This window comes from Gymnogyps californianus, chromosome 3 (genome assembly GCF_018139145.2).
Source record: "Gymnogyps californianus isolate 813 chromosome 3, ASM1813914v2, whole genome shotgun sequence".
Classification (NCBI taxonomy): Eukaryota; Metazoa; Chordata; class Aves; order Accipitriformes; family Cathartidae; genus Gymnogyps; species Gymnogyps californianus.
Genome location: NC_059473.1, coordinates 94,252,614 through 94,277,508, shown reverse-complemented (window position 1 = coordinate 94,277,508; position 24,895 = coordinate 94,252,614). Strand labels below are relative to the sequence as shown.

Here is a 24,895-nt window from a genome sequence, read left to right as displayed (position 1 = left end):
CCATCCTCCCACGTAGTACATTGGAGCTAGTTTAATACAATTTATGGTGATGAGGGAGAACGGAGTAGAGAGAGTCTGAAGGATCTTCTGACCTCTTCTCAGCCTTCCCAATAGTGCTGCCTGTTACCGTCATAAATATATGTGATGCGACCTGTGCAATAAAGTTGTTCAGTCCTTCCCCCACCCTCTGTTTAGACTAGGGCTGCATCCATCCTTGTCAACTCACTAATTCACTTGAAATGTAGCAGTACTGCACCACGGAGCCAGCTGAGTGAAGTTTATATCATGACAGTCAAGGAAAGCGTAATACACCAAGGCTTTTCATGCATTTCAGTTGATGAGACTGAGATCTGTGTTGAAATAAACGCATTCATTTCATGTTAATTACAAAAGTAATCAAAGTCTGTATATTGAATTTGTGCTACAGTGTCCAGGGTGTAGTTAAGATTCTTCACTCGTAGAAAAAAACAAAATGTAAAATCTTTTAATTATTATTGTAGATATTGCGGACAGAACTAGTGGAGTCAACAACAGAAGAACACTGCTGTTTATTCATCAGTAAAAGCAAATCACCTGGAAAATGGGAACAAATTCACAGGCAGTTTCAGACTGGCTTTGTGTGGGATATTCACTATGCCACATTCATGATCTAAACCTAGGCAAGGATCCTGAAAATGTTGAATATTACAGATTTTTTGTACTTTTTGTATGTTTGATCCCATGTTCCTTATACAAACCTGTGTAAGGGCAAGTTCATGTTATATAAAGAAAGGATTAAGCTATATAAATCTGCAATGAAATATGCAGTACTGTAGCTTAGCATGAGAGGGATCTGTTTGGGTATACTAGGCCAAATTGGATGTTCCTGATTTTTATAGCTCTCACTACTGGTATTCTGTAATATTTAGTCTGTAAGACTAAATATTATTCTAATTGTGCAAGATGCTGTCAGCCCAGATCTTTGTCTGGCAAAGGAGACATTGTCATGCACTTGGAAGCATGGTGGTTCCTCATTCTAGGATTTTGAGGGCCTTCAGGGTATCATACTAGAAGACAAAGTAGATTCATCTTGTATACTATATATGCTGCAGCACTGCCAAACAGATTAAAAAAAAATAATCTTATTACTTGCATACCTCCTGCGTGCCTAGCTGTATACCATCAGGTGTTAATGATCACAGTGTTCTAGCAATGTGCTCATCTGGGTCTCTTTCTCAGTAGAAGGAGATGTTAGCAATATATGAAGGGCTAGATCCCAGTGACTACAAATTTCCACGGCTCCACAAACAGCAGTGTGGCAATATCAGTCTGCATCACATTGAAAATCTGGTCCTTAACTAGCATTTTCAAAAGGGTGTTTCTTGCTTTTGTGGTTAAATTCTGCCACGTGCAGCATTTCAAAACATCACTGTGGAAGGTCTGTTCCACATTTCTCAGGCCTAAAGCACAGTCAATTACATATCTGTAGCAGTACCAGAAATGATGAATTCTGCTGCATATGTGTTCACATATGAATCAGATCAGCCTTTCTTTTCGGAAATTTTAAATCCAGATTATTACAGATTGTCACATTTCTAAAGAATCTTGGACTAAGTTCTCATTTGCTATTCATCTTCCGTATTATATCTGCTTCAAAGCCTGCATAGCTAAGCACTTGCAAATTTATAGATGGCTGCAGTTGTAATTTATCAGCTGGACTGTGGATCATCAGAATCCATGCTTCAATATGATTTTTTTAATCAACTGTCAAAGCCCCAGTGCAAAGGCACTCATTGAAACAATACTCATTTGTGTTCATAATGTGAACTGACATGGCTTTGGGGAGATAATACTGAAGTTGTCCTCTTTTCTGAAGTTTTCGCTTTTGTGATTTTTAATGAGTTTAAAAATCAGACAGACATCCAGCTCAGAGAGTCATCAAAACAGAAACACTATGAGTTAACGGCTCAGTTTGACCTAGTGTTGAGGCCAGCTTCCTCTTCATGGGAAGAAGGAGTTTTTGGTTCAAGGCACTATTACAGAGCTCAAATTACTGGGATTCCCTGGTGAACTGGGATCTCAAAATGTTTAAATAGTCACTCTATATATTGACAGTGAACATCACCAAAGGATAGCCAGCAGAGCACAGTGGTCTGATTCTTCGTTGGAAGGTCTCTCTTCATGCTGTTTGCTTTTGTCATTTTGACATCTGTACTAAGATGGATATTTGGCGGGAATTTGCAGGGAATTGAGCGTTTGAAGCGTATCTTCATATCAGCAAGCTTAGCTGTGTGTGGGGAGGGGAGAATAAATGGGGAGATGATTAATAGCTTTTTCTGTTGCACAACAGTAACAAGCAGCAGTGAGTGACCATCAGCAGTAAGGGGAAGGGAAAGAGAAAGATAGTGAGCTACAGACTACATGTGCAAGAAGAACCAGATGGTTTCGGTGAAGGATGAACAAGCACTCCCCACAACTGATGAAGGGCTGTGGTTAGTGATTTATACTCAGGCTCAGTGAAGTACGTAGCCTGTGCTGTGCCACTTGTGCTTTGCTGGAAAGAAAAAGATTCAAGTCCATGGCAGCACTTTGCTGAATCAGGATGTTAAGCACTTGTTTGTATGTTTTGTTCTGGCTGGCTGGACATCTGCATCGCATTGAGTGCTTGCATTGAATTGTCAAGCACTTTTCCATTCCTATTAGCTTCAGGAATTAGACTCTCTCAGTACTTGTATTAACAAGCTAATTAAGCACATGGCAATAGTGCCCATCTGCTTTGATTTCCCAAGTATTTTTTAATTATTTATTTGTAATTTTTAAATACAAGCTATTAAAGTCAGTATTAGAACTAAGTTATTATACTGCTTTAGCTTTTGTTCAGCATGACTAAAACAGTCATGGAATTCCAATTTGATATAAAAAAAGACTGTTATAAATACCAGAAGACAACTTCTATATTTATGACACTAATTATATTGCTGATGATTTTCCCATGTATGACAGTTTCTTTGTAGTCAAGGTTTCTGCTGTAAATAAGACTTTTAGGGTCACTCAGTAGAGACTGATTTTCTTATATAATGTAATAGGCAATGTTTGTTGTGCAGTGGCTTCAGTGGTTTATAGTTCTGTGTTTAAATACTGAGCGAGATTAATTAGTTGATATTGCGATGGAGAACATATTCCCTCCCATAGCTAGAATGGGAGCATCCATAACGTAGCCAGTGCTGCTGACAGACTGAAGACTTTCCATGGGTCTTACAATTAAAAATAAACAATAAAAGCCCTCATTGGATTCATAGCCATGTCTGCTATGTTTTCAGAAGATTTCTTTTCATCTTGGAATTTTCCATTGCAAAGTCTTTGTTTATAGAATGTTTAAATTAACATTTTACTATGTTACTGATGTTAGCGTTTATTCAATCCAAAGAGCATCTGAATATTAATGATGCAGAGAATGGCATATGGGGTAGCATTATAAGAAGCAGTATTTTTCAAAGCATAGGATGCTTTAAAATCATCAATTAAACTTATTCACTCCATAGTTCCTAATGAAACTCCTACTGCAAGAATAAAATGAGGTGAAATCAAGACCATCAACAGTGGGTACTAGAATCAGTCATTTTTTTGATGTAGGCTTTCCACATTTAGTATGCTCATTTGCACTGTGTGTTGCATCCGTAAGTACACGTGTGTCCCTGGTACGTGTTTGCATTAGTGCTGTGCTCACAGAAGATATACAGGTATTAACTAAAACAAGGAGGTTTGATAAAAAAATAAATTAATCAAACTCAATTAAACTTTAATATTTATGGCAGTGAAAAGACCATGCATACAAGATGTTTTGGAACAACTCAGTTAGTGGAGTGTCACAACCTAGCAACCCACGCTGCAGTCACCTCCCTCCTCCACTGTATCTCCATGATCTTCCCCTACCCAGAGTGTCCAGCTGACAGACCAAAGAGAATAGATAAGTACTGAGATGATATAGCAGCCTTTCTTCAGCAGGTCACCTTATTTAACGTATCTCTTATCTGTCTAGTTATCGGACTTCACAAAACTTGTAAAACCTTCGTATCTTCAACTCCTTCCCAATGGATCAGTTCTGCTTGAAATTCACCACCATGAGCCAGTAGGGGAACGAGTGATAGAAGCTGTAAGGATTGTGTAAGGAACACAGGAAACAAGGCTAAAAGCTCAGAAATTTCGTATCTGAGTTAAAAAATGAAGTTCACTAATTTTTTTCTTTTTTCTGAATTGCAAGTTTATAAGCCAAAAAATAATTTGACTTTCAGAGGACAGTGTGATAAATAGCACTTGAAACTCTAACAAGTCTGTACTCAAGATAGTGATACATTTTTACAAGCATTAGTAAATTTTTTATGATTATTTAGAACATTATGCTCTGGAAAATATTAGCATAATGGTAACATTTTAAATCTGGGTTTAAAAAGCACACTAGCTCATCTTTTTATTTACAAGCTAGGAGTTTGAGTATTTTGTGTGCTTAGTAAACTGATACCTTTATTCAGCCTCCCCCTAGAGGAGTAACTGACACTTGTCAATACAGAGAGTTCTTTTAAACTATTACAGTACTCTTCAATTTTTTACACACACCAAAAGTTCAAGCTGATGGAAAACTTGTCAGTCTTCAGTGTAACTGTGTTGCATAGTAGTGGAATGACTGCTACTTTGCTTAAAATATAACAATTTAAAATTGAGAAATATGGATGTTAAGACCAAGCAGTCCAAGCCAAATTGTCTTGAAAGATAATACAATTTTAATATAGTGCAAAATGCAACTTGTGGCTAATGTAAATTCCCTAGTGGGGTTAGCAAAGACTAAGAGCTTCACAGATGCAGACAATTGTGTTCTAGCTGTCATCAGGTCTGAGAAATGAAGGAGCATCTTTTTAAAACTTCAGGATGGTAATAGTGTTTGTTCTCGCAAAGAGTATTTATGCAGCAAAAAGCCTGATCAAGGCTTTTAGGCAAAGCTGTAGGGATAAAACCTCTCTAGGAACCTCTTCAGCATTGGGCAGCGTTAAGACTTGGTTGTGTCATCTGCATTCCCAGCTGTCTGGGAAGCAGGGAGTACAGCTATAAAATTCTTCCTGATCTAAATGATCTTCTGTTGGCAATAGAGAAAGTATCACACTGTGAGTTGGTCAGAGTTTAAGAAAGCTGAAAGTATATAGCTGAGGACAGGTTACCCAAACCCTAACACAGCATAAGAAACTCAGGTAGAAACAGACAGCGGGAAGAAAAGGAAGGGATCTTTCCACCAACTCTGGCACTGGAGTACCGTCATGCTGCCTATTCTGGACATATCCCTGCTTCTGGATATTCCCTGCCATAGTATCTGAAAGTATTTGTCTGTGTTTTGCAGTTTGATTCCCTTTTTGGAGTGCCTGGTTTAATCACGTAGTGCATAAACAGCTATTCATATACAACAGCTTTATCCCGGCATATTATCTCAAGTCAGCAACTTGCTATGCCTGGACTGGGAGTCCTGCCTTTCAGGGCTCATGCGGTTGGGCACAACACCACTAAGTGCAGCTCTGTGGCTTCTCACTCCAGAGCTACTTTGTTTACAGGAAGCTTTTGGTCCCTGTGTTGCTTCATGGCTTTGTATCAAGGGTGTCTCCACAGAATAGTTACTATATGGACTGTTTTCTTTTGAACAAGTGCTGGAACAGAGTATGTAGTAATTTGGTTTGAGAGTGATCTTTTGCATTAGTCTGTGATTTTATGGTTAGTCTCCGTGCCTCCAAATAACATAACTTACGAGTAGTTGGAAGAGAAATTCAAGCACAGTAAAGTTATTAGAGCTCAGCCAAAATAGTGAAGGTATGTTTAAGTTCATCAATAAAAATTACTTAGATGTAGAAAGTCAGAAAACCTCCAAAAAATTTTAACGAAGTTTGGCTGGCTAAGCAATTCAGTACACTCACTGAAACTGATAATGATCAGAAATGGAAGAATGACCAGCAAATTGGCTTGAACAGCTGTCAGAATAAATTTATAATCACCAAAACCCCTCAGTCTACAATATTTGAACTGAAAACAGAAAGGAAAAACTTAACAGTTCTGATTTGTTAAGTTTATGGCTGTTCACTCTTCAGTTCTTGATATATTAGAATAAAATGTGGTTTTATAAAAATTCACCTGATTAAAAATGTAGCCTAAAATAGAAAGAAAACCCCAACACTTTATGGCTCTTAGATTGATATTTATATTTTTAAAAAATCAGGAGAAAAATAGCAGAATTTTTGCTTGCATATATGAATAAAATATTCTATCAGTTCTACTACTTATATGTGAGTGTTTTTAATGACATAAAGCACTAAATTCAAATTTATGTAATATAAAGAAAGCTTACTAAAGAAAACTTTCACAAAATCTATATTAAGAGAATATGAAGAGTGCAAAGCTACCTGCTGAAAGATAGGAAATACTAGAACTGATCCTGCCTGTGTAAACCTGGCCTTTTTGTGTGTAGGCATACTCATTTAGTTAGTCTCACATTCTCTCTGTGGAAATTGCCTCAATCAATGGTATGGGCCTGTCCCAGGGATAAATGAAGACAGTGTACATAAGGAGTCGGTCATCTTTAAAACTCAAATTCTCTTTGTTACAGAAGCTAGAACTTGTTTAGACAGTGAAGGGGGAATTGTAGAAAGAGAAAGGATGGTCTTCTGGCTCAGCTAGTTAATTACTTCTCTGGGAGTGAATCTATTCAAGTCTCTGCTCCATAGCTTTTATGTGATGATTGACAATTCACTTCAAACATGTCTTCATTGGTGATCATATGCTGCCTGTTGCATGCGAGTTTATTCTGGCTTGATGCCGTGGATTCAATCCCCTCATCATGTGGAAAGTTTGGAGCAAAAAACATACATGATTTTTTGATATTCTGGTTTGTTTAACCCAGTTACGTAGTAAAAGATTGCACAGTTTATATGATTGCTGGGTTCACCATGCAAAACGAGGTGAATGATACATGAAAAAGCAGTGTCCTTCTCTGTAAAAGCAAGAGGATAGTGAGTGTTTTGTTGCTACAAAAGGTAAACTGACCATCTCATGGGTGGGTCATAATATAATAAATACTTGTGAAGGTATGTTGGAAAGGTTTTCATTCAGTCTCAAGAATTTTTAGGAACCATTTTGTCTTCAGAAAGAGCAATGAAAAGAATTTATTCCCCAAGTTTTTGTATTCTCTTCCTACTTCAGTATCACCATGAACCAGTGTCTTTCCTTCCAGGGATTATTGTCCATCTCACTTTTTTGCACTCCAATCAGATGACTTTGTCTTGGGTCGTGCCTGATGGCCAACAGAGAAGATGCAGCCTCCCTGCATCCTGGATAGTCCAGCTAACTTTCCCAGATCCAGAGTAGCCAAGAGAAGCAATTGCTGGGAAATACTGACTTTCTGCCTCTAGCCTTGAGGCGAAATAGTAACATTCAGGAAACGTGCAATCTATTTAGCAATAGGAGCTGTGAGTGAGTGCAATGCCGCTTTGTAATAGAAAGTCTCCTGGTATCTTAAGTGTTGATCTCTTTGAAGTCTCTTAACATGAGAGTTATGACTTAAAGATGTTGTTTTACCAAATTTACAGATACTCAAAGGAACAGAAAACAGTTTGTGCTGAATAGAAGGATCACCTCATTGGCATCTTTCAGTCAGGCACCAGCCATAAGTACTTCTCAAAGCGAAGAGAATTTATTTATTTGTTTATTATGTGATAGTACAATATGGATTTTTTTTCTTTTTAATTCCTTCAAAAGGACCAGACAATCTGTCAAGGTATTTCAGCTGAAACTTAGAATAAATAAAAGAAGAAATTCAACCTTGGGCAGAAACCAGGCATGGAAAATTCCTACCTAAATTTTTAATGTTTGACAAATTTGAAGAATAGATGTAACTAACAGGCAAGCCAGTAACATTATAACTGACTGGCATTTTGCATCTAAAATCTCCACAGTGTAAGCACCCACCACAATACTTGAAGTAAATTGGCGATCCTACTTTGTTTCTGATTATCCAAATCACTGCAGCTCAAAACCAAACACCAAAACTGTTTCAATAACTAGTGCACTTCCTAATTTCATTAGAGAGAGAAACATTTTGAACACGTATGGTGATTAATTAATATTGCTTCTTAGGTGTTCTCTCTTGGGGCAAGGGCAAGCACACAGAAGTAACCTGAGTCCCAACTCTTGTTTTTTGGGGGGGAAATAGAGGGCAATCGCCTCCAAATTATTATCATGGAGGCAAGATATATGAAAACAGTTAAGCTAAGCTGCTTCAAAAATATAATGTATCATTTTTACCCCCAAACAGCATATTGCAGATGGAAACTTCTGGTTCTGAGGTCATTTATGTACAAAACCAAGGTGAAGCCAGAGTAATTAATGTTCTAATTATTCATTATCTAAAGATAGTGATTTTTTCAAATCCGACATTATAAACTGCTTTATGTGTCTCTCAGAGAGGGAGGGAGATGGAGTCTTTAATCGCTTCAGAACATCTGTACATGAAAAAGGTACTATGGAGCATTGCTTGTGCATTTTAAATTATCTATTTATGCTTCCACTTTCAAAGAAACTGTCACATTACCAGCAGCCTTTCTTAATGATTTGAAAAAGACTGAAAAATAATTTTAATTGGTTTTTCATTTAATTATTGCAGTTGATTAAGATGAAATATAATTCATAAACTTTTAGTATAAGAACATTACACTAACATTTTTAAGAGGCAGCACATGTTATTTTTAGAACGAAGAAATGTAGGAAAATAGTTTCAGCCATGGCTCAGACCTCAGAGTAGCTCTCATTTGCTTTATCTTCATCTCAGTTTATCTTTTTTAAAATGTTTTCTGTATTTTCTTTGTTAGTCCTGTCCTTCCACTGTTCCATTTAGCCTTTCAGATTTTCCTCCTCCATTCCCTATTTTGTGGCTATTGCTGGTTGCTATTATTTACTTTTGTAAAGGAACAGTGAGCAATCTGTTTCGTATCGGTGATGTAGCCTTTTTACATGAAGAGCAGTGAGATCACAGATACTTAAGTACTTCATGCTTTGGAGGGAAAAAAGCAGTGCAACATGTTGTAACAGGGAGAATAATATGTTATCGCTGAATGTTATACAAAGAAAGAAAAACTAGTGAATTCAGCTTTCTTGCTACTGAAGAAAGTTTCCTCCATTCAGTGGTGAGCATAAAAAACTCCACATTTTTGTATGTCATACACCACCACCACCACCCCAGTACCTATTTTCTTGATATGGATTTAACATTTACGTGCTTACTGTGTTTGGTACACTTGAACCTAATATATACATGGCTATTTGCAGTCAAGTTTGGGTCATTTGAGCTGTTTGCCCTTTGATTCCCATTAGCCTGTCCACATCAGCGTTAATAGCAATACTTAACGCTGAGCAGCGCCCCTGGAGTAACTAACTGCTTTTGTGTTGGTTTCATCTTATGATTCCTGTGATTAATTGGCTTCAGGCTGACAGTGCCGTGGGTATGCACAAGCAGACACATGGGCTCCCGCATACAGAGACAATTGCTCTGCTTGTTTCTGAGAATATAAATTAACTTGATGAAATGTTATTGGAAAATAGTTAAAATCTGCTTATCTTTTGTAATGTTGAGACTTACTTTCTGAATTATTATTCTTTCATTTCATGGAGAAATGCTAGTTTTACAAGTTTAAAAAATAGAAATCTGTCAGAGCTGTGAAACTTGCACAATTCACTGGTCAGTGTGTTACTGAGAAAGGCATTTTCACAAAACAGATTCTGATACTATATTCCAACATGGACATTTCCTGATCTTCCAAAGTAGGGTATTAACCAGTTAAGCTCCCAGGGGAGACTTCTGTGATGAAATCTTCCCCAACCCTTACCTCAGTGAGAGTTTACACATTGAACACAATGGGGCGGGACTGTGTCATTCCAGAGGCACTATCTGTGTCACTGAGTAGCACTTTTTTACAATATAGGAATATTGTCAAGAACAGATATAATTTACAAGAGTTACTGAATTTCAACTATCTTAATACACCAATAGGACTCTAATATGGTGACTTTACAGGAGAAGCAAGTTTTTTTCTGATTCTAATAGCTATTTCATGGATTTAATATATGATGGATGTGCATGTTAGATTAATATGTAGTTCCGGTTGGTACAGACTGTACAAAATTATTATTTCATTAAATCAATTAACTTCTTTATGATCTAAGAAAGTCTCTTGACTAACTAGAGAGAATTTTAATATAGGATATGTATTTGTCCTTTGGTTTGTAAAGCACCATGTTTGAATTCATTTATGAAATACTGTAAACTGTACAGTAATTAATCTTGCAGCAAATGTTATATATCATGTAAATATAGCTATATATTCTAAGACTGACAGAGCAATTTGTGGATAGGTAATTTAGAGTTTGGATTTATTAATATGATATAGATATTAATATAATATATATAATACTAATAACAAGACAGTTTATTTTTAGAAACATAATGTTCCTCATCATAAAGGAGTGCTCATCTTCCCTTTGGTCCACAACTATTACATGTTTAGGAGGTTATTATTATTCATGAGATACCTCATTGCAAAAGGGTGCCATAGGGGCTATGAATTAGTACGTGATTCTGCATTCAGCAGAAGAGAAAGGAAGCTTATTAGCTCATGCTGGTGAAGGCCAGGGATTCTGTTGAAAGATTCAAGTTACTGCAACTGTGTGGAAAGAATTTATATTAAAATATCATATGGCAAGGAATACAGGCAATTATTTATTTACTCATGGCTTGCATTATTGGAAAAATGGATGGAGTAAAAATGAGTGATCATGAAAATAAACACCTGAAGTATTTTTTTTATAAATCATCAGTAAGTTTAAGAGAATGAAGGAAATACTGTAATTTTAGCAATGGCTAATCACTTAAGATTTTTTCCCTAAAAGGATATACTTCCAGATATTATATAGGTGAGTTTATGGGCAAATTTTGTTCTAGCTTCCTGTGTCTTACTATCTTTCTTTTTCAGATGATATGTACTATTGGCAGGTATTTTATGTAGTTACTGAGAAATACTGAGTGTATATCTACATACCAATTTTGTCAATCCAAATAATTTGTCTGTTATAATTTTATGCATCTTGAATACATGTGTTAGATATCTGTGTGTAGAAAGATATACAATGATTTAATACGTGTTGGCTTTGTTTCAGTTCTACATAGTTGTGTATGCTATAGTTTAATATAAGCAAGTATAATCCACAATGTCCTTGCAGTGTGTTCATTTTATAGAATTTACCTCAGGGTTAATTTTTATGGCAGCTTGTAACTCAGACTAATCTTTGAATAAGTTTTTTTATCTTAATAGTTCATTCTTCGTTCCCACAGGTACAAGTACAACTTTCAGGTAGCGGCAGCTTGCAAAACTGAAAGTGCTGCTTTCTTTCACAACTCTGATGGCTGACATGTAAATACAGTCTTGATTTTGCCTTGTGTAGTACAGATACCACTTTAGATAGGAGCCATCTCAACTGCATAAGTTTTGGCAGGAAAATGTAAACGTTTTTCCCATGGTGAAGGGAGCGGTGTCTTCCCAGCTGATGCGGGAGCCCCGGGGGTAGTGGGTGACCCGGTGCTGAAGCTCCGGGGAGCCCGTGCCGGGGGGGCGGCTCTGCTCTTGCTGGGGTCAAAGGAGTTTTTTGCTTTAGTGGTTTACTTCAATTTAAAAATAAATAATTAATTAATTAATTAAAAATCAAGTGACTCTTTTTCCGTGCTAAATATCTGTCAAGTAAAACAGAGGCACAGATAGATTGTCTGTAACTGTTCTTATTATACACATTGGTGATGTTGTTATGCCAATAATTAGAAATAGCATCAGATTTTTGCTGAGCTAATCATTGAAAGAATTGCTAAAGATGGTAAAATAATTTTAAATAAAAATGTAGTGAATTATTTCATTTAGAAATAAATGGAGTATACTGATAAATATGTTACTCTTAGTTATCCTGCTACTGAAAACTGTATTTATTTATTGTGTTATGATAACTAGGTTTCAATCAACAATATAACCTAATAATTTACCAATTTTAGCCACAGGCCTGCAAAAACTTGCATCTGCATTTAAATGAATGTGTCAATAATCCCAGCAAATCCAGTAAAGGAAAATAAAATTTTAGGTATGTTATTATCAGAAGGCTTAAGTGCAAAAGGATATATGTAAATTCATGCAGGTCGTTTGCTTCCATATGCTTCATAAATTAAACTCTAACCATATTGAAGAAAGTAACAGTGTGAGCTAGGAGCTGTTTCTCCAAAATGATAGCCAGTAATGGAATGGAAAAATATTGTGTTCTAAGGGTGCTCAATTAGATGGTATAAGAAGACTGAATTTTAAATGCCCGTTCTTTTGATACTGTTCCAATTAATGTCAAATAAACTAGCCCAGGGATTAGATGAGTGCAAAGGAATCTTAATCTATTTGCTTAGTTCTGACAAGGGGAACTATTGGACAGCTGTAGGATTTGATCCTTGGTCCTATTGCATTAAGCCTGTTTCTAGCAAACGAATAGCTATTTTGTACTAGAAGTACACTAGAACGTATTTCCTAGGAAAGTAGGACTCGATATTTACAAGGTAAAAACAAGTACAAGATTAATCTGAATTCCAAATATGTCAATCTTTTTTTTTACTGGGGTGAATCTTCTAGGTTCCTCTACCTGTCACAAAGAATGAAAATTGAAATTTATGTGAGTCTTTGAAAAAGCAATTTATCTATTATTCAGAAAGTATTTATAGTCCTTGAATTAGGGAATTAATACATCAAAAATGGGACTTTCCTAAAGCTATGATACTATCAATTCTTATTTTTCAGTTGATGGACATCATTGTCTCCTAAACTCTTATTAAATAATGTGAGATTAGAGCATTTCAGCTACAAAATCTACAAAAAAAATGAAGACTGGCATAAAAACATCGTAAGATTAGTATTTATTATATTCATAAACACTTGAAATTCAGTAGAACAAAGTCAATAGTATGATAAACAATTATTTCTTTAATTGCGTGGCAGATTTTAGTCCATTAAACTTTATTGCTGTGAATGATACGTTTATAGATTAGTATGTCAGCAAAGTACATGTCAATATAGCTCAAATGTCAACACATGCTCTCAAAAGAAGTATTTTCAGTTTATTCCCTCTCTCTTACTAAAGTATTGATGCATAAACTCAAGAATTCCGGAATTGACAACAACTCCGTGGCTCAAAATGAGAACAAAATGACTACAGAAAGCTTTGAGTAGGGGGCATCATCAGCATCGCAGAAATAGTCACTGAAATCCAATTCCAAGCACTGGTGGAAAGGAATTATCCATGTGGAAAGGAATGATCCATGTCTAATCAAAGCAGAAAGTAGGACCCCTGAAAATGAGGCCTGTGTGATGCTGCCCCCTCCAAGTATCAGACCGTACTTTTCGTCTGCCCTCTGCTTGAAATGGCAAAGTGTCTCCTCCTCCAGAGAAGCAAACCAGTCAATGGTGTTGCCTTCTAGTACCCTATGGGCATGAGTGTGGGGCCTTGTTTCCTCAGCATAGGAGGAAAAGGGACTCAGCATCGGAAACCAGCTGACGTACGAATGATGTTGGCAAGCCCTGATATACTGAATTAGGGATCGAAGTTTCTGTTTGAATACAAGGATTGTGTGACAGCACTCCAAGCTAATGATGCAGGTTGATTGCATATTCAGACAGTATTATCACACTGTACATTTGATTTCTAGTTTTAAGGGTTTTTTGATAAGTGTGCAAGTTAGTAACATCACTTCTTCTTAAAGAGAATACATTTCCTAAGATTCTCTGGCCATAGCCAGAATTCTGTGATAGAGCTATGGACCAAAATTAAGAAAGATAAACTTCACTAAACATTCTCAAATTGTAGAAAAATACTTTTATCAGAAGTTTCAGCATGAATTTTGTGATGTTCATCACTGCTTTTTTAAATTAATTTGCTATTTGAAGAATAATGACTCCTATGTGGCAATCCCAATTCATATTTTTTCATGTTACAGTGTTTGTGGAGAGGTAAAGAAAGAAATCTGTGTTACTTGAAACAAAAGTAGCTGCTAGGTTAGATATTTTGTAAAGTTGAGGTTATTGCATTCTGTGAACAACAATAAAAATACCGTTATTTAGTGATCATTGCAACTTTAAAAAGCAGCAGTATATGTAGCCTATGAAGTAAACACCTGTACTATATTAGGGACATGATTTATATTAAAGCCAAGAAATTAATATTCATCTCCCTCAAGAAATCGGTCTCTATTTTGAAAATGGGTAATATTTTAGGGCATTTTTTCTCAATTTGATATTATTTTAAAGTGAACGGAACTAGGTTGCCTTACACAAAACCTTTTCCTTGATACTTGCATATTTATGGAAGACGGTCTGTTTTTGAGGTTTTTTTTAAAATGACGAAAAAGTGCAGTTAAAATTCTTCCTAGATTGATTGAATATATATGTGTCTCTGTGTGTGCTCATATACATGTGAGGGAGTGTGTGCTGGGGGAGATCTACAATAAAATACAAAGGAATTTTGCATAGAAACATCAAAATACATATGTCCTTCTATTTTTGGCATGCAAACCCAAAAGCCAGGCAGTAAAGTTGCAGTGGTATGGGAGGGAACAAGGAGAAGCTATTTTAAGCTCAGTGTGCCTCAGGTGGTCCACTAAAATGTGTTCTTGAGTACTTCAGTGCATCACAGCACCTTGTTCTGTGTGAAGGTGGTAGCTGTTTTTTTATCTGAATTTAACAGCAGCAGATCCTAAGTGCTGAACATAGTTAAATGCCTATGTAGAGATTGATAATGACCTTCCTATTAAGTGTTGTCTATTTAAGGACTTGACTTTTCCAGCTTCTTGAAAAAATATTGTCTATTTTTATCTGCTTTTACCTATGGTCACACATTGGTAAATCTTGGTAACTGTCAGTAAAACATAATTTAGGTATACATTATTTTATACTTTCCTGGATCTGTCTTTGGACAGGACTGATTTAAGCTTTAGCAGGGCCCAGATCCGTAGAAGTCACAGGACGTCAGTTCTTCTCCCATAGACCCCTTCATTTTTCCCTGGCAAGATTTCCTATCTGTCTGAAACTTGCCATGACATGAAGCAGCCTGCACCTCTAACCCCTCTCTTTATTGGGGGGGTGGGGGCAGGAGCAGGCCATCACATCTGCTGGGAGGGCAACCTGCTGGGAGGGACAGCAGGACTGTTGCTCAACAAATACATTCAAAATTTGACTTCAAAATACAGAATTACTGAAAAAAAAAAACCCTAAAATTAGTATGTTGCCAGTGGGTCTACTAATCAGCAATACAAGATCAAGGAATTTCCCATGTACTAGGCTGATTTAACAACTACATCTGAATTGAGTCAGGCTGCAGCTTAAATTTCTGAGTCTCTGCAGAGTGATAGCTAACTTCGTATTGCCATTAGAGCTAGGGCATCGCTTGGTCGTAGCAGTGTTAGGACTGTGTATTAGTATGTCCTGTGTGTATTCGAGATTGTTCTCTAGAGCGTGTTTCTGAATACTTTATCCAGCCTCTATGTGCAGGAGCAAAAAAAGGATTTGTATAGAAACATTCAAATGCAATGTGATAGCAAGAAAATCAAACAGAACTGACAGAGCGATTCATCTTTCTGCCAATCAATGAAAGTTCTAGTGGGTTATTAGGGTTTTTTGCCTCAAAATTATTTTGCCTTCATACTGTGATTATTGCATTTACCTTTAAAGAAGTGAGAGACCGAAGACCTAAAAAATGCTACATATTATATTATCTCTTTCTGTGAAGTATGAAAATATAGAAGATGATATCTTCATATCTATTACGTCTTAAGGCTTTGGTGAACAGTGCCGATAAGATACGTGTGTTAACCTACGTATATTCTCTTGGCCCATATTCATTTTCTTTGGTTGTAAAATTGATGGTTTATTGCTTTCTGTATTCTGGGGACATAGACAGGAAGGCTCCACATGACTTTTAAATGTTGCGTGTCTCTCTTTGTCACTCTGAAAAATGTGGGAAAGTGTTCATTTTATTTTTTTCCCCCGAAGAAGTGAAGAACAAATTATAATACTGGAAATATATAGTCTGAGGAGCAGAGTGTATATTAAAAAATTAACCTTTTATTTGTGAACCAAATAAATGAAAATGTATCAAGACTTAAAATTAATTTACTAATTTAAAAAAAAAGAGGCTTTTGGAAATGCTGTTACACAGACAAATTAACATGTTTGTTTTTACTTTGTAACTATAGTACATTTACTCCTAAAATGCAAGGCAGACGGATGGGGACTTCAGGGAGAATCACTAAGAGCACAAGTGTGAGCGGAGAGATGTATAAGCTGGAGCACAATGACGGGAGTCAGTCGGACACTGCTGTCGGCACGGTTGGAACAGGTGGGAAGAAAAGGCGTTCCAGCCTTAGTGCCAAAGTGGTTGCCATAGTGTCTCGAAGGAGCAGAAGCACATCTCAACTTAGCCAAACAGGTGAGTGAGACACATGCTCTTCGGAAACAGGACTCTCACCAAACGTGGTTTACCATTATTTCATCTGTGGCATCTGTGTTACATGTATATGGATATCGACCACTCAGGAGAGAAGACTTTCCAGCCGTGAATAAATTTCTGAGACATTAATTTTCTTTCATCATTAGGTGTCTGCAAGAAGCAATATACAAATGCCTTTTAGAATATGTACCAAAATAACTTTCTGTCCTGATCAATGAAAAATGTTTTATTCTCGTAGAAGCCTTGTTTACAGGTAGGCAAGGAAATTCAAAGAGACATATGTGGGTATGAACAGTGGATAACGGTTTGGCTAAGAGCAGCTTTTTATGTATAGGAAATTTCTTCTAGCAGAAGAATTGAGTACGAATGGGGGAATTGAATTCTGAGCAAATGAACGGCAGTTACCTAACTCGGATAAAAAGTTGTACCTGTAGTGGCAAAAAATATGTTTTTAAAACCTACCTTTGATTTTTTAGTCAAGAGTAAATCCAATATTTTTTCTTTAAAAACAGCACTGGCAAATTGGAGTCGGTGATTTCAGATAAATTAGACGACAGCATGATGCTTCTTTAGGAACATAAGACTTCCAACTCGTTATTGCAACTTCAGAAATCTTAAAAGCTTCATATCTGCATAGCCTGAAGGAACAAAAGCTCATACAGAAAGATACAAAAGGAAAAAAGAAAAATGTTTTAAAGTCCCTGTCCTGCCTGCTCCTATTGAACCCCAGTGAAGACTTTTGCTTTTGTCTTCAGTGGGAGCAGGGCCTGACCCTAAGGGTTCTTTCTTACTAAAAGAAGGAAAAAAAAGAGGAAAATCTTCAGCCTAGCATAGAATGCATGCATATTGCAGCATTCCTCTCACATAGGGTAATCTAAACTACGGTAAGTAACAATATTGTTTATTTATATCATCAAATATCTCACCTTTTTCCCTTGGTTTTCTTTTATTGACAGATGAGCAGTAGAAGTGATTCTCTCAAAATGTAAAGCTTGGTCAGCTTTAACAAAAAGATTGTAATACTTTTCTACACTACTCATTTATGAATTTTAAGCCAGAAAGCATATAAGCATGCAGTTGGACTAAATGATAGATGTAGTAGGCATATTTGAAGCCCAGAATTGTAATTACTATTGTGTTGCTGAAAAATGCACTCTGCCTGAATATTAGACTAGAATATAGATATTTGTATACACTAAGATGTTACTTTAGATGTATCAGAATCCATGACATGCTCTTAAGTAATAAAAAGTGGTATTGTAGTATGGAAAGGATTTTAGATTGATGTTTTACTCCACTCACTATAAATAACAAAATATTTTAAGTATTTTACAGAATGTTTTTGTAGTTTGATCTGGTGTTCCTTTCTAGCTCCTAATTCTCTTTGAAATAGGAATTGCTGTGACAGAGCAAATCTTTGCACCATCACTCTGTAATCCAGCTCTGACCAGGAACCAGGGCTGTATGCCTAAGAGGAAGGCATAGGGGACTACCAAATATAGGATGATTTGCCTTGCATGAGCCCTAACTCACTCTTCTCAGTGAAGTTAGTAAATAACTTAAAATCTAAACTGTGACTTCCCAATACCTCTCAGCATTATCTATTTAAAGCTCAGATGTTCCTATTCTTCAAAGAAAGATACTATAGCTCTCCAAATGTTGCTTGGTGTAAATTTCAAAACAATAGGAATTTTGCAAGGAATGGAGCATGTTTTGTCAATCACTATTTTTTTAGTTAAATTATGTCAGAAATCAGTGAGTTGAATTAATGCATTTTTTAGAACAATATACACATGAGACTTGATAGGTTTTCCAAAGAAAATCCATTGTTGAAGACTAAATACTCATGCCCTAAAGCAGGGACCCACTTACCTTCCTTCCTGTAGCGTACAAGAGGGGAGGAGAAATCTAAAAAAGTCTAATCCATTTTAATGTGTTGTGCCTAAGTAACTTAATAATGTCTCCACTATTGCGAATTAAAAAAAAAATCTGTTTTGACAATATAATATAAACTAGGTCTTTAAAATTGATTATGTGAAAATTGGTTCTACTAGCCAAATTCTGAAGTTTTAAAGCTGGTGTGGAGGTATGTGGGCCTCCAAAAAGTGGTGCCAGGTATGAACTTCTGCTACAGATCTTCAGTAACTGAAGGTGTGCTGTTGACACAGAGCATGTATTTTAAAGGAAGTATAAAAAAATACAGAAATGTATGTGTAACCTCCATAGTTTTTCCGGAATTGGTCAGTTTAAATTTTTCTTTCCTATGACTTACATGATTGCAAGTCAGGTGTGCATGACATATATAGTTATTTGTTTCTGAAAACTCAAAATAGAAGATCAGAAATAAAACAAAAGGTCAGATATTTCTTGAAAATCAGAGGTTCCATATTTTTGTGGAACATGTAGATCTGAAATTCTGGTTTACTACTGTCTTCAAAACCAGCAAAATTAACTTCCATCTTGCTTTTTTTCATTTGAAGAAATGGTCAATAAGGGCTGAATTTGACTTTTTGTAGATAATTCTTGCTTTTAGTATACTGCACAGGTTTAATCTTATATAAAAATAGAAATGGTGTGTATGAAACTGCTACTAGGTAGCTATTATTTCTAAGAGTTGATTTTCTTCTCAATTGAAAAAGGAGTGTGTGTGTGAGCCTGTGCATGTATGTGTCTATATATACACACATGGACCTCTTTGCATATATGGGTCAGATCCACTTACATGTTAGATTTAGAAGGACCAGTAATCACATTATTTTGTGTACCTTGTTCAGTGCTGTTGGAAAATATTTATTCTAAATATGTGCCTTATAAGACTGTCAGTGAAAGAATTGGTTTTTGTTTTTATGTCAATCTGCAAGGAAAAGTATGTATTTCTACTGCACCTTCCTTTCTATTATGTTTAAGGTTTCATAATATTTTTAGTAACTGTTCATTGAAATAATGAAATCCTTACTTACTATGGTTTGTTCATTGTGCCCATAAATTTGATAGGTTTTATAGTTCATCAAAAAAAGCTTGTAATCTTCTGGTAGTATTCCTAATGAAAATCCAGCTCTGCTTATGCTATTACAGTTAAAAAGAAGAAAAGAAAAGAAAAAGGGAAAAAAAAGAAGCAAAACCCCCAGAAGGACCACAGAAGAATGAAAATAGCTCCAGGCATATTCTGTACAATTTTAGTTACAATCCAACTTTTCTAGCTTTCTTTGCCAGCCTGATTTTTGTAAATAAATATATACATATATGCAAAATAAATATATAACTGCAGATTTTCTAAATAATTGCAGCAACTAAACTTTAAATCATAGGAAAATGATAGGAAAATAGATTATGATAGGAAATCATCATCTGTTGTCTTGATTTTGTGGTACAACACTCTATTCCTCTGCAGATATTCTTATATTATAGTTTCCCGACCAATGAGTGACTGAGGGCAGTATTGATCATACTGCATTTTAATTTGGGGTTCTGGGTTTGTTTTAAAAGAGATAAAAACTGCTGCCGTAGGAGGAAAGAGTTTTATTACAGAATTTATACCATAAATAGAGACGTAATAATGCATTTCAAAGTGGATGGAGGTAATGGTAGGGGTATCACCAGTGAGATGAGTTCTGGAGAAAAGGAAAAGCTCAATCTCAGATAAACAGAAGTATTCCCATCCCTAGATCCCTCTCAGTTCTCCTGGAACATGCAGAGGGTGCCTTAAGAAGGTGAAAGGATTCCTCCCTTTTGCTTTCTAAAAGGTCAGAAAGGTCATCTGCTAGTAGGAGCACACTTTTCTTGTTCTTTTTAAGTGCTAACAGTGCTTTGCAACCATTCTGATACTATATCTTCACCATCTTGCTATCAGAGATTTGGTAGTGTCGCGTCTCTATGACAAATTCAGCCTGGTGCAATTGCCTGCTGGGTCAGCAAGACAGATTTTTCTCTTTAAGGCAAATGGACAGGATGGCTGGCTGTGTTTTTGTTTGTTTTGTTGAAGGACTTAGAGGATTTTCATTCTTCAGCCACTTCTAGTGGAGGCCAACTTTTCTGTCAAAAGCATTGAGAGTAAGAGTTTAAAAGGAATTACAAAGTAATTTGGGAGTGTTTACTTAATTAAGATATCCAAAACATGATAACCAGTACAGTACAGATAGGAAGGCTGAAAATATGAGCTTTGAGATAAATATGAACAAAACTACCAGAGATGCGACTGGTGAGCCTTTTGAGACATGGGCTCTATTTTTTCCAAATATGAGTTCTTTGAGACTATTTTTATTTTCCAAGGTGCTCAACACCATTAACATCAGTATTCTGACTAATTTTCCATTGACATTGCTTGAGAAACATTAGTGATCTCATATAAGATAAAGGTGAGACTTTGCCTGGGATATTGTATATTGTTCCAGTTACCGGCTCAAAACAGATGAGAGCGGAAGAGATGCAGAGAAGGAGAGCTAAGGAGCTTGGAAGAATGGGGAGCTTGTCCAGTCTCACATTACACTGATATCGGGTCATTTTTCTAAATGGAAATACCTTGCCATGTTTACGGTATGAACCACAATGAGATATTTCTATGTGAGAACCAAAGTTATTTACTGTCCATCTCCTGTTTGTAAAGTTTAACGTCAACAACCTGAAATTAAGCCATAGGCATTAACTTTTCAGAGAGACATTACGTACCGTGAAGTGGAGCTGAAATCAAGTATTGTCACAAGGTGAAAACAGAGTGAAAAAACACTCCTCTGTTCACTTATGTGCATCTGTGAACTGGACACTTGGAAGGAATCTTTAAGTGTCTGACTGCTTCACTCAGGAAGTAACTGGCAACCTGAGTAAAACCATGTGAGAGCCTGATAACATATTTCCCTCTGTAAAAATTGCACGTGTCCTTACATGGAATTCCGTGCTACAGTATTTTTTCTGTAATTTGCTGTAATTTTCCCATTAAAGAAGTGGCTTTCTGTATGTTCTTTTGAATTAAGTTCCGAATTCCCGATTTCAGAAAAGATACTGTCATCTAAGTGAGGAAATTGTCATGATACAATGAAGTCCTGATAATCTTGTACTCCACATTATAGCTGTGCTCGTTTTGTGTGCTCACTTTAGCTTTAAGAACACTTCTTCTTCATCTGGTTGCCCCACATTTCACCTTCTAAGACTGATCTTAAGAAGGCTTTCTCTCATGGTTTTGTTGGATGACTGAAGTTTAGGTAAACATTTAGAAAGGACAACGCCATCCATTACAGGAAATGTCCTCTAGTGGTGGAGAATATGATGGTTCACTGGAGGTACTTAATGACTGTTAGCAAGCACCACTATGCTGTGGTAAAAATAACACTGCCTGGGAAACATGGAAATTAAGCAGAGTAAAGAAATCTTCCAGGCTCGGAGCTATGTCATTTCAGAGTAGACACTGCTAGAAAAGAAAAAAAATCTCAGTTTTTTATTTTCGCAGTCTTTGTTTGGTAATGCAAGCAGGGATAATTTTCTGTCCATCCTTGTAGTAATTTTATGATGCAACAAGAGATTTCATACGGGTCTAGATAGTACGGACAGATGAAGCAGATAATAAATCAGAAATAAAATATGCTGGAGGGTGGAGGCCTTTGGAATAAGGAGGGGTTGTTTGTTGTCTTTCTTGAGAAAGCCATTGCTTCATTCCATAATTTTGTTACTTTTTTCAAGGGTTGTGACAATCTTTTCTTGCAGTGGTCAGGCTTTTTGGTGGTTTTTTTTTTACATTTTATTTTGATTGATTGAGTCTCAATTATAAACAGTGACAAGGATGCATTTCTGAGCATATTTCTTTTACCTCACAACCTCTGAGTTTATTTTTTTATTACTGTAGTGAAAGAAATTGTGCTTATTTTAAAAAATACACTTATTTGATAAGAAAGCTGAGTGCTAGACAAAAGTTCAAAAGACTTATTTTATCTAGACTTCAATATATCATCTATTATTATTAGACTGGATGGGAAGCATGGAGATCAGTAAGGAATACTGGATGTCTGGAGGAAACTGGTTAGGAGGGAGGCATCGGCTGATTTTATTAAAACAAGAGCCAGAGAGTGCTTACTGGTTGAGTTTCAAAGACAAAAACCACAGGCAGATCTCATTAATATTTTAATGAGAGGCAGTGTGTATGCTGCTAGAATATGTTGATGATACTGATTTGGAAAGTATGTCACTTCCAGGTGATATAGAGGAAGGACTGATGAACTTGAGGACTAGAATAATAGAACTCAGATAAAATGTGATAATGCAGATTGCAAGATCATTCCTTTCAGAATGACTAATGAAAATTTCCAGATGCAATCTGGGAACTCTGTCATCTAGAAAAAACAGGAGGAGGAGGAAGACATGGGTATAATAAAAATCACAGGCTGAATGTAAGCAATGTGTAAGATCTGGCCAGGGAAAAGGCAAATTCTATCCCGGGTGCATCAGACAAGGTGTTTCCTTGGGGAGCTAAGAAAATGTTAACGTCATTGAATGAGGCACAGCTGACAGCTCATCTGGAATACTGGTCACTCAGCATTCAAGAAAATGCATGCTGGATGTTTGTGGGAATCAAGACCTTGAAGGATGTTTTATTGCCTGATTAGTTCAGCCTATAAAAATGAAGATTGAACAGGGATATGATTGTTCTGTAAGAATGCAATGAGAGTAAACATTAAAAAGGCAGAAGAGTTTCTGAAGCTAAAGGGCAACACCATCAGAAACTGTGGTATAAGAACAAATGAGTATAAATTAGTTATGAATAAATTTTGTATTTGTCTCGAAATTACAATAAAGTTTCTAACAGTCGGAACAGAAAGAGGTATCTTAAGCCTCTCAAAGCATATAGCACGCTAGGGTTGAAAGCCCTTTTTTTGTTTATCTAGCATAATATCTCATTGCTGTTTTCACAGGATTTCTTTTCTGTTGTTCTTTTGTATTGCCATCTCCTGTTCGTCCAGATGAAATGCTACAAGATCTCAAATTTTCTAATGGTAGATTCAGAAAATTATCTTGGAAGTTAGAATTACCATGAGTCTTACAGCTATATGGTTACCCCACAGGTTTAGTTCAGTCTTCTGTAATTCACCTGTTGTTCACTGTTGTAGAGGAGCATTTCCAAGTGTTTGCTTGCATTGCGCGTTTATCTCTGCAAGAATGCTTAGCATTTACACATGAGCTTCCTTACCTACAGATACCTCCGTTTTGTTATCTTAAGTCTGCACACTTTGCAAATCTTTTGCTTAACGTTAGACTGTGTGTACTTGAAAAGTAACTTTCTGCAGCCTAGCAGAAGTGTGGTGGCCCGTCCTGCAGCTCACTCATTAGCCTTGTTTGCCTGTTCAGTATTATCTCCATGAGAGTCTTTCCTATCTGGGTTGTTATTTTTCCCAGAGCAGGCCATTAGAGCTTGCTTTACATAGTTGTGGTGATCTATGAGGACAATGGCTCTGTTGCACAAAAAGAAGAATGGAGGGAGATTGACATTAAGATGGATTTGTCTTTTCAGCCAATCTAAAAGAAGCCTGTAGTGCAGCAGCAGGGATGGTAATGGTGCCTTAGGGATGGTGACAGGATCTGGGCTCTAAACCTGACACCCTGGCAGCAAAGAGCACCCCCCTGAACCCAGCAAAAGCTTCATACCGATCCCGCACGCACCCAAATGTTTCTGCAGCAGGAGGGGGGAAATGAACAAACGGATGAAGAATAATATTAAAAACAAAGAAAAAAAACCTGATTATTTCTGTAAGAGGAACTCTTTGTTCTAGTAATGATACTTAATTCTTTGAAACTATTGAGTGAATGTAAGCATGTTCTCTTTTATTTACTGTTGCCGTCTAGCTGAGGAATTCACTACCCTTAATAGAAACATAATTCAGTTCCAGTTACTCATCTTCCAAAAGATTTCCTAATAAGGGCTAGTATTTTCAAACAAAGTCCTGCTGCTCTGTTGAGTTAGTGTTACATGTGGCTCTTTTCCTTTTTCCTGAAATATAAATTTTGACTTTGTCTCCTGTTATGTAGTTGGTTGACTTGTACTCAAAAGTATTAATTTGCTTTTCTGTCTGTTTGCAATTTCTTCCTAGATTTTTTAACAGAGATATTACTGCAGTAATAACTGTACTTTGGGCTATTTCCAAGATATAAGTAGTGTGGGGTTTAGGAGAATTTATTCCTTTCCAAAAGTATCATCTTGATTTTAGCTAAGCTATGATATACATGTCTTGTAGAACTATAATTTCAAAATATGTCAAATGTATTTAATAAGTGTAGCTTCACTGTTACGTTTCTATTGTATTTTTTTATGAAATGTTTTATAGAAAGACCTACTGATAAT

General features: G+C 36.3%; 1 protein-coding gene across 1 annotated transcript in view; it reads left to right on the top strand.

The window, feature by feature from the left end:
- The window catches only part of RIMS1 (regulating synaptic membrane exocytosis 1), a 354,423-nt gene that overhangs the window by 295,363 nt on the left and 34,165 nt on the right, over positions 1-24,895 (top strand). Inside the window, exon 38 of the mRNA XM_050894077.1 lies at positions 16,322-16,554. Within this exon, the coding sequence (XP_050750034.1) occupies positions 16,322-16,554 (233 nt within the window). The remainder of the gene's footprint in view (positions 1-16,321; positions 16,555-24,895) is intronic.